Source organism: Phodopus roborovskii, unplaced genomic scaffold (genome assembly GCF_943737965.1).
Source record: "Phodopus roborovskii unplaced genomic scaffold, PHOROB, whole genome shotgun sequence".
Classification (NCBI taxonomy): domain Eukaryota; kingdom Metazoa; phylum Chordata; class Mammalia; order Rodentia; family Cricetidae; genus Phodopus; species Phodopus roborovskii.
In genome coordinates, this window is record NW_026126638.1 from 4419850 (window position 1) to 4430894 (window position 11045).

Here is an 11045-nt window from a genome sequence, read left to right on the forward strand (position 1 = left end):
GGAAATCCTTGGAGGATTTAGCATGCCCCTTAGACCTATGTCCTCTTCTCTCTGAAGCGCTGACAGATGAAGTCCTGTCACTCTGGCGAATGATGTCGCATCCACACGGACCTTCAGGACAAGGCTGAGCATCATCCTATTGCCTCGGGAGAGTTTCCCACATTCTTTCCCTCATGGCCACACATCACAGCTTCCTTACGGCATGGATGTTCCCAGAGGACTTTAGACATTCCATCCATGTCAACTATAACAGGGGATCTTCACATATTAATATTTATTTTTACCACACAGCATAATTCATTGTATATCTGAATTGCAGATAGTTAGGGAAGAGTGGTCAGTGAAATTTAAGTTGAAGAATATTACATTTCACTCACCCCGAGCTTCATCCTCAGAGAATAACTCAAAGCTGATGGTTCCAGGAATCAGAACAAGAAGACTCCCTTGCGTTTTACTAAAAAAAAAAAAAAAAGTGGACCACATGTTATAAATCCTTTTCTTAAGGTAATGAATGTGATGGGCCAAAAGTTTGGTGGAGTTTCAGGAAGCCCAGGAGAGATGGAGAGGGAGAGTTGTAGAAGCCAGAGGGGTAGAGGACACCAGAAGAACACGGCCCTCAGAATCAACTAAGCAGTGCTCACAGAGACAGACATGGCAACCACGGAGATGGCGTGGATACACACTAGGTCGTCTGTATACATGCTGTGGTTGTTTAGCTTAGGGTTCCTGTGGGACTCCTAACAGTAGGAGCTGGCATTGACTCTGATCCTCTTATCTGCTCACAGGACCCTTTTCCTACTGCTGGGATGCCTCATCAAGCCTTGATAAGAGGATCTGTGCCCAGTCTTACTGCATCTTGTGACCCTGTGTTTGGTTGATATCCCTGGAAGGTCTGGTCTTTTCTGAAGGGAAATGGGGAAAAAGTGGGTCTGGGGGAGAGGGAAGGTAGGGGACTGGGAGGAGGGGAGGCATGGAGGCTGCAGTTGGGAAGTATGGTGTGTAAGCTGTGTTTGCAGGACAGACACGAAGCTCAGGAACTATGGAGAAACCCTCAGCTACCAGGGTGGGTGGGTGTGGACACAGCAGAGTGCTCACAGGGGACGTCCCTTTGCTCACTTCACCTCACAGAACTTGGAGTTTGTCCCCGCTCACAGGCTCACCTCTCCAGTTTGCAATGGACACATCAAGGGTCTACCTGAATTTAAAGGCATCCAGGACTCCAGGGACTCAGCATGCATCACCTTCCTCTCTCCCTCCAGGTCAGAAGCTTTATTTCTCCTTTTGGCATTAGAATATCTTCCCAAGGTAGGATTTTTTCTTACAGTGTTAACTTGTTGCTTTGAAGCTGTCTGTGCTAAAGAGTGCTAAAGAGTGGCCACAACTTAAGAGATAAAATACTCATACATTCCAATTTCAGTCAGTGTGAAACTTGGGCAGCCATTATTTCAGCTTTAGTCATGAGACCATAAAGAAGGATTATTTTACATCTACAGGGAAATGGGCACTTCCAGCAGAGAGACTCCCTGTAAAGCACCATCTTGCCTCTTCCAAAGTTCTCTGCAAACACAACGCCATGACTCAGCTTCACGGTGTTCTAGCACTGAGCACTGGTGGAATCAGCGAGCACTCTGTGTCCCAGAGACTTAAAATCTGAGTGACAGGAATGTGGAAGACTGACATGAGACTAATGTGAAGCATACCATGACTTAGGGATGGGTGAAAAGAGAGAGACATAGGCAGAAAATGAGTCTAAAACGGTCATTGTATAGTATGAGAGTCTGATGTAACTGAGCTTCTCGATATAATACTGCAGTTGTGTAAATTTAATCTTTCTGCATTCTGTCAAGAATGTGAACCACAACTCTCTAAGGACACTTGTCAGAAATTATGAAATTAACAGACTTTTTAAAATGAGAAAACTTGGGCAGAAGGCATAGCTCAGTGGTTAAGAGCACTGGCTGCCCTTTCAGAGGACCTGAGTTCAGTCCCTAGAACCCACATGGCAGTGATGTACATATGAATGCCCAGACCCAGGGCATCTGATACCCTCTTCCAGCCTTCAAAGGAACAACCAAACAAATGACATACGGGTAAGCAACACAGCCATACACATAAAATGAAGACCAATATTTTTTAAAAATCAGAAAACTCTGAGTCACCAAATAAGCTTCATTATACTCTTTTCAAAGGGTCTGGGGAAAGTGGAGGATCTTGATAACTAGAGGGAGGATGTGGCAGAGCCAGTTATTTGTGACAGGGACAAGCAAGTGCTTAGCTTCCTTGTTTACACCTGCAAAAGTGGAAAAGGGACTTAAACACTTTGAGGTTTGGGGTATGATTCCGGCTGAGTCCACTCCACCCTGACAGTGTATGCGGGGGTGTAGGGCATGTCCTGGAGCGAAGGTGGCCTCTTAGGGACTGTATCCTTGAAGAAAGCTGACTCTCTTGCCCCTAGTTGTCATCAGCTGTTAATAGCTCCCCAGTTGAGGGTGGCACTTCCTGTCCAACTCTCCTACAATCTTTGACTTGAGTTTTGGGGGTCTGCTGCAGGCTATCACAGGTGGTGTAAGTTCATATGTGTAACTGGCCTGCTGTGTCCAGGTGACAGCGTTTCCTGTAGTTAACCACCACTTCTGGGTGTACAGTCATTCTGCCTCTTCTGTGAGGATCCCTGAGCCTTGGTTGGGGATGCACGGGGATGCAGAAGCCCCATTTAATGTGGAACACTTGTAGTCTCTAATTGTCTACATGCTGACCAGCTGTGGGTGGTGCAGACCCAGAATCCCATCACCTGGGAGGTAGATACAGGAGCATCAGGAGCTCAAGGTCATCCTCAGCTACACAGAGAGTTAGAGGTCATCCTGAGCTAATGGACCACAATGTGGAGTATGAGTTTACACTCCCTCCCTCTCCCTCCCTCTCCTCCTCACTCCCCCCCCCCCCATCTCTGTGTAACAGTGTATATAGAGTGCTGTATTAGCCACATTTCCAGATCTTCTATCCATTAGGAGGCTGGAGACTCAGCAAATACAAAAAGCTAATGCCATTGAAATACTGAAAATATCATGTGGACTCATGAGATGCCACTCTTTGATGCCATAGCTTTGATGTAAGTGGAGAAGACCGTTGTAGACTGCAGTGATGAAGACACCATGTTCAGGAACAGAGTGACATGTCATTAGCACCAAAAGTTACAATTACCACTAAAGTTGAGCATCAAAACTGTCTCTTGAATTGGAGAAGGTCCTCCTTAGAGACATTCTGACTCCCTCCCTGCAACAGAATGTGCTGTTTGTTTGTACAGCACCAAGTGGTTTCAACACATCTTCACATCTTCCAAGTTTGATTCACCCAATACTCCCTTGTGCTAAGTACAGGCATAAGAGTTACTCTTCAGTCCTACTTTATCAAAGCAAACTCTCGACCTAACAGAGAATTCATCTCATGGAATTCTGCTTGAAGTTGGCAGAGAAAGGCTCCCATCCACAGCCCACCCACTACTTGAATAAGTTATCCATGTTAACCCAAAGACCTTTAAACTTTACTCCAGATGTACTCAACTGACTTAGACAAGTAACAAGCTGTTTCACTTCACAGATGCCTGTCGGTGCCCACGCTCCCATAGGTGGGCTCTGAAACTCAGCTGTGCTGGGCTCATCCTTCTTCTCTTGGCCCTGATTGGGATGAGTGCTTTAGGTAAGCGAGGCAGAATTGTTCTTCTAACTATCAGCGCCTCTTGTCATGGTTTGGCCCCCATGAGCCTGGGGGAAGATCAATGGCATGAGTAGTTACATGACAGTATCCCATGTCCAGGGCAGAAGGTTCACATTTATTTCGCATTTCTGAATTTCTCTGACAGTCATTAGGAGCTGTTACACATGAAGGGTTCTCTTACAAGTCAATGCATGACAAGCAAGTGACATGCACATTATACGCTTTCCCCTGTAAACTGTAGATTACATTCTTAAGCTAGCCTCCAAGGTCCATTGCCTTATTTGTCCTTGGAACATTCCTGAGACTGAGCACGGAGGTCCAATAATTCAAATTAATTTCTAATTAATCAGGTTTGTGTTGAGAATTTGGTGTCTGTGTGTGTTCTCAGCTGATTCCAAAACCCAACAACACACTTTACCCTGAAACTTAAAGCCATAATTGTGACAAAAACAAGACAAAACAAAACAACACCAAAGAAAACTAAAAGACTCAAGTGTTTAGTTTATTGCGTGGTGATGGCGGATGTCCGTCAGTATATTTGTTTCTCTTGTTGGTTGATGAATAAAACACTGTTTGGTCAATAGGAGCAGGGACATAAGTGGGTCTAGGAGATGAGGAGAATTTGGGGGAAGGTAGGCATTGAGAGACCTCAGAGAGACACTATGTATCCACAAAAGGAACAAGAGCACCCCTCATTTTCCGGTAAGTCGAGACCATGCGGAAATACATAGATTTATAGAAATGGGTTAAATTTTAAGATAGAGCTACCCAATAAGAAGTCCTAACCATTGGCCAACAGTTAAATAATTAATATAAGTCCCTGTTTGTTTATTTGGGGCTGAAGGGTGGCAAGACCAGGATGAAAAAGAGCCTCCAGCTACAGAATGGATATTAAACTGTAATGGCAGTGAGCAGTCATTTTGAAGGGTTGATTGTTGCAGTTAAATAAGAATCAGGATAAACAAATAGGCAGAATAGATGTTTATTCAGGGAGAAATAACTTACAACCTAGACAGTTGACCACCAGCAAGTTCCACCGGATGCTCTCCTCTCTGTGTCCTGCCAGCAAGAGCTTGTTACTTGGCTCTTCCTCCAACCTCCTTCCACAGGTCACTTCTGCCTCTGGCTCCACCCACCAATGGGAGTGGTCCGTGCCACAGAAGGAGACAAAGTGAATATCCCACTACAGTTGATGACATTCATTCTGAAGATGAGAATATTGGCGTGAGTGTGTGTACGCTAAGAGTTTCTGAAAGACCATAGATGATATGTGGCTTACAGTGGTGAGAATCCACATGCTCTGTGCCTTTCTTCTTTGTGTATACATTCTGTCTCCAAACTGGTCCCTCAGTCCAGCTGATGATGTTTTATGCCCAGGTCAGATTTTCAGGTTTGTTGAAATGGCTGGATTTCCTGAAGTAGGAAAGAGAACACCACATCCACCAGTCATTTCAGCATTTAATCCTCTCTGTGTTTTCTTATTTACTAGTGCGAGTGTTAATACAAAAACCATCAACAGGAAAATGCACAGTGTGTATTCAAGGGAACATGGCTAACCCAACAGGTAATTTTTACAGCCTGACTTTCCTAAGAGTAACAGGTGACATTTGCTACTTACCAAGAGTTACATCAGCCAAGGCTCAATACATTTCCCCATGAAGACATTACAGTACCAAGATCTTACACTAGAATACAGCATAAAAACATGTTAAAGGTCTCATGACCAGTAGTTGATAATGCTGGGGACTTCTTTGAAACTGTGTGACCCTGAAGCCTGAGATCTTAACTATTTGGTCAAGCTGCCTCAGCACGCTGGCACACTAGATCATTAACTTTAACAAACTCTCAACTGAGATAGTTGCTTTAACAAATATGTCAAATGGCTAACTGTCTAAAGTTAGCTAATAGAAACAAACATTAATTTCTTGTATTTCTTTAATATGTCATACCAGCAATTTTGTCCCTGCATGTGTAAATAAAAGTGTGTGTTAATAAAGCAAATTCTGAGTGTAACTGGCTACACACAGTTGGAACGATGTAGAAACATACAATGTCCCTTTCCATTTTAGAGAGCCCAGCTAAGTTAAACTGCACAAAAGGCTGGCTTCTACACCGAGATAAATGCATACATTTTTCTCAAGGGAACAACATGTGGAAGGAAGGTTTAGCTGACTGCTCTACAAAAGGGGCCACTTTACTGCTCATTCGAGGCCAAGAAGAACTGGTAAGTTGTTCTTTAAAATGGAGATGTAGCTCTTGAAGCCACACCGACATCTCTAGACTGAGCACATCTCCCATGCACAGGCAGTGGAGAGATTACATTGTGGGAGCCCATAGTCTGAGAGCTAATGGGACACGGGATCCAATAACTGCACATGTCAGGGAGTGTCCTGGGGTCATAAACATGGGCTCAGATTCCTGAAAGGAGGAAGGGTGAACTGTGCTGGGGACTCAGGTGGATACAGGGGACACATGAGCTAGCTTGCAGGAGGCTGGTGGAATGTGAGTCACAGCACACAGGCTCGGGGGTTCAGTCCTCTCCTCTGCTTTGGTTGTAGAGATTGCTAAAGGACTTGACAAATGAAAAAGACAGTACATTTTGGATTGGACTAAGTTACAAATTGTCAGACAAGAATTGGAAGTGGATAAACGGCTCTACTCTAAGTTCTGATGTGTGAGTATTGGAGGAGCTAACTTGAATATCCATCTCAGGTCATCTCAGGAGTCTAACTGATAGCAAAGATTAAAGAGGTTCAGAACAGTCTGCATATCCTATTCTAAAGGTGATCGAAAATGTCCTTGTATGAAAAAGTATCAGACTTATTGAAGGTCACTTGCAAGTACGTGTGTGTGTTTGTGTGTGTGTGTGTGCGCGCGCATGTGCGCGCGCTTGCCACGCACAAAGGACTCCTAAGGGTGGAACTACACTCACTGCATTGGAAAGAGCATGAATTTCAAAATGCCTCCTTAGACTCTGTAGGCAATAAACCTTTTCTTTCTTTACTCTTTCACTTCATATTTTCCACAGAATTTCTCATTTTCATGCCGTGGTGAAAGTGAGTCCTAGTGTGTCAGTCTCAGTCACAACCATAGGGGAAGAGTGTGTGTGTAAGGAAAAGCAGGGTCAGCACAGAGCTTTGTCAGCTGGGAGAAACGAGCACGTGAAAACACAGTGAAAACAGGCATTATCAGCGTTCATTGTTGTAACAAAATCACAGATGGACAAGAAAGGAAAATCATTGTACTTCACCGTTCAAGGGCCTCAAGTCCATCCTCAGCTTGCTCCATTCCTGCTGGACCTGTGACCGTGCAGAAATGCGTTTGTATTGGGGTACAGCAACGTTGCACACCTCACAGTGGGCAGGAAGCAGAGGAGATGGCCCCCTAGGGCGGGATGGAGAGCACAGACCTGCCCTTCAAAGCCCCCCTTCCCTTGCACCATGACCCACATCTTTCTAAGAGGCCTCATTTTCTTCAGCTGGGGACTCAGCAATGGGTTAATCCCTTGATGGAGCCGGTGACACATGACCCAGTCTCTTTTCAACAGTGTCACAGCTATCCTTCACATCCTTGGGGAACTGGATATCAAAAGTGTCATTGTATATGTAGCTCACAAAGAAGCTATTAGCTCTTCGGTGTATTGTCAGTTTCTGAAGCTGAATGCAAGCCACCCAAGTTACACATTTTGCTGTAAGAATTGCAATGATCCTGGTGTCTCTTCACAACAACAAAATCCCTCACTAAGACCATGTGTTAGTAGTGGAATGAGGATGTCTCCATCCCTTTAAACCACCTTTTCTCTGCATCATTATGAAGATTCTTGCTGGAAGGGTACTCTGCCAGTAAAGAAACAGCAGGATTTAGACCCAGCTCCGCCTTCAATGTTAATATCATTATGTTTGTATTTACTATACTTAATGACTGTGCATTCTACTGTTTCCTTTAAATTCCAAAGAAAACAGTGACTGATGGGATAATCACGATAAAATCCAAAACACTGAGAGTGGCTGTTCTCTTCCTCTCAGCTTACACATCACTGGCGAAGCTAAAACAGACACCTGTGCCGCCATTACAAAGGGCAGAGTGATTTCTGAGGACTGTGCTTCAGATAACAACTGGGTCTGCCAAAAGGAGCCAAAACTCATCTCTGAGACCGTGTGCAATGATGCCTGACTGCAAATCCCATCTTCATTACTCCACCGTCCACACCAGATCTCTGCACTCAATCTGCCTGGGCCGTTGTCCACCCCCACCCTCAGTGCACAGTCAGTGGCACAAAGGATGGACTCTAAAGCCACTGTGGCTCTCGCAGATGCCCGTGTCCAGTTCTTTATTCAGTAAGGGAAATGAGGATGCATATGGGACATGTAGGACAAATGTCTGTGGAAAGAAATCCAGACAGCTGAGGAGCACTGGATTCTATCCTGGACTGTGTGACCCTCACACCACAGAAAACCATTTGCAAAATCATGACTAAAATGCTCTTGAAGCAGGGACTGGCAGCTCTGTCTCTGTTTACAGCACTAGGAAGTCTGAGCCAGGAGGGTCATGAGTTCTAGGCCAGCCTGGATGTGCTGAATTGAAAGATAAATGTCCTCCACAGCCTGGGAATTTTATCACTTGGTCCCCAGTTGGTGGCGCTGTCGGGGAAGGGTTAGATGTACAGCCTTGCTGGAAGAGCATGTCACTGGAGGTATTCTTTGAGAGTAAAAGCCTCCCCTACTTGTCCCTTCCTCTGCTTCAAGCTTTCAGTTCGTGATGTGAGCTCCCAGCTTTCTGCTCCAGCCACCATGCTTCCTGCCTTCTTCCTGCCATTATGGACCCTAATCCTCTGGAACCAAAGCCAAAATAAACTCTTTCTCCTGTAGCTCACCTCGGCCATTTTGTTTTATCATAACAACAGAAAAGTAACTAATACACTGGGGGAGATAGTAAGTTGGCCAGAAATCACTGTACAAACACTCTTGGAATTAGTTGGAGTGAGCTACTGAGGCAGACAAGCATGGGGAACAGTTTAGTAACCTGGGAACCCAGTTCATTTGAGTACACACACACACACCTCTCTTCTGGTAGCGCATTTGGCACCGTAGGTTCCTTTCCTGTTCTTGGTATGCGCACACACCCCTCTGAGCAATGTGCCTGGCATCTGTTAGCGCCCCAAGACCACCACACCCATAGAGCTGCACTGTAAACCACATGAAGCATGAGAGAGGTTTTCAGTCCCCTAGGTACCAACACACATGGCAGTTTCTAATCAAACATATTGGTACTGTATCTGGGAAATGTGGAAATGGGTCAGTCTGGTCTGCACAGCTGTGGGCGCATGCTCAATGAGGCAACCTGTGTCCCACAGTGAGCCAGTAATACAATCTCTTTTTTAGCATCGTGTGCCCAGCAGGGCTGAACAAGCCTATTGTTAACAACAGATTGTGCAGTCGGAATTTTCTTTGGGCCACCAGCCAGGCCCTAAATAAAGACACAGAGATTTATCGTTAATTGTGAATACTTGTCTTTAGCGTAGGCTTCTCTCATTTGTTCTTTTAAATTAATTTAGCCTGTTTGTATCCATCTGCATTTTGATTGTAACTTTTTACCTTTCTTTCATTCTGTGTTTCCTACTTTCTTGCTTCCTCCATATTAGTTGGCTGGGCCGTGGCATCTCTCTAGTGTCTTATTTCTTTTTCCAACCACCCCCTAATCCTAAATTCCTCCTCCTATATACTTCACCTGCCCAGAAGTCCCACCTATGCCTCCTCCCTTGTCGTTGACCATTTAGCTCTTTATTATACCAATCGGGTGCCTTAGGCAGGCAAGGTAAAACAGCAGCACATCCTTCCATAGTTAAACAAAAGCAACACATCTTTGCACAGTTAAACAAATACTCCACAACGGACATGTCACAGGAAGGGTTGTCAGTCAAAAAAGAGAACCGCCCCCAATTAATCTCCTAGCAACCAAACTCCTCCTCCTTTTGTAGGCCTTAAAAGGAAGCTCAAGCAACAATCAGGGCCCTAGAGTACTCTTTCCTGTGTCTGGACATTCTCTCTACAGTGTATTCTAATCTGTACTATAGCCTTGTTTCAGGTAAAGTTTACCAGCCACTTTCCTACTCCCTGAAGGAGGCATCAGTAACCCTGAAACCTCCACCCCCCCCCCCCGCATGATTACTGGGAATGTATTTCATATGCATATATGGTTATTGACAATGGATGTTGCCCTGTACATAAACTGTGTAGCAACAGTGATTTTTCCCAAAGGACTATTTTCCAATACTAAGGCAGAGTGTGGAGTGATTTGTCAGCTTTGGGAGTAACCCATTGATAGAGCTGGACCACACATGTTTGAGGGCCCTGCTGTGCACTGCCCAACACTACCTTGCACTGGGGAAATCAGAGCATGCTGGTAATGTGTCTTTGGTCATTTATCCTAAATTCCAGCATATTACATTGGAAAGCATATAGCCCATAACAACTGTCTTAGTCAGAGTTTCTAGTACTGTAATTAAACACCACGATCAAGGAGCTAATTGGTGAGAAAAGGTTTTATCTGGCTTACATTTCCATATCATTGCTCATCATGAAAGGAATCGGGACAGGAACTCAAGCAGGGTAGGAACATTGAGGCAGGAGCTGATGCAGAGGCCATGAAGGGTGCTGCCCACTGGCTTGCTCAGCCTGCTTTCTTTTGCTCACTGTTGCACAAACCCAGAAATAGCACTGCCCACAAGGGCTGGCTCCTCCCCCACTGATCACTAATTAAGAAAATGCCCTACAGGCTTGCCTACAGACTGACCTTTTGGAAGCATTTCCTAATTGAGGTTCCCTCTCAAATGACTTTAGCTTGTGTCAACCTGACATAAAACTACCCAGCACAAAAACTAAACATTTCTGAGCAAAGACGGTCAACCCACTACCATGACTACCTTAGGCCGACTGTCTTTCTTCTGCTTTTGAGTTGTTTTGTTGAGAGCTTAGATCAGATATTTCTAGTCATCAGTGTTTTCCATGAATCTGATACTGACTGTTTCAGTTTGTCATTTGTGACTATAAGGAATTCTGCAGGATGATTTAGATTGATAGTTAATCCATGGAATCCTTTTGACCTAACAGTGGTAAAGTGGGTTCACATACAGAATCAATAAAACATAAACAGTAACAATGTCTCATCTCTTCTCTTATGTATCTGGAAATTTCCTCTTCATCCACTTGAAACTGAATAATTTTTAGAAACTGGAGACAAGTATTTAAACACATGAGCCTATAGGGAACATTCTCTTCTCTTTCAAACCACCTCAGTCTATAAAGACCTACACTATACACAGTATAATAAAA

The 11045-nt window shown here is 44.5% G+C and overlaps 1 protein-coding gene across 1 annotated transcript; it reads left to right on the top strand.

The window, feature by feature from the left end:
- The first annotated feature begins 1174 nt into the window (after positions 1-1174).
- On the top strand, positions 1175-7954 carry LOC127212926 (killer cell lectin-like receptor subfamily B member 1A). Its single transcript, XM_051173127.1, has 6 exons — positions 1175-1259; positions 3598-3696; positions 5204-5278; positions 5784-5938; positions 6273-6388; positions 7740-7954. Exons 1-6 carry the CDS (start codon positions 1175-1177, stop codon positions 7885-7887), a joined length of 678 nt encoding a protein of 225 aa, XP_051029084.1. The 3' UTR covers positions 7888-7954.
- The last annotated feature ends 3091 nt before the right edge of the window (positions 7955-11045 follow it).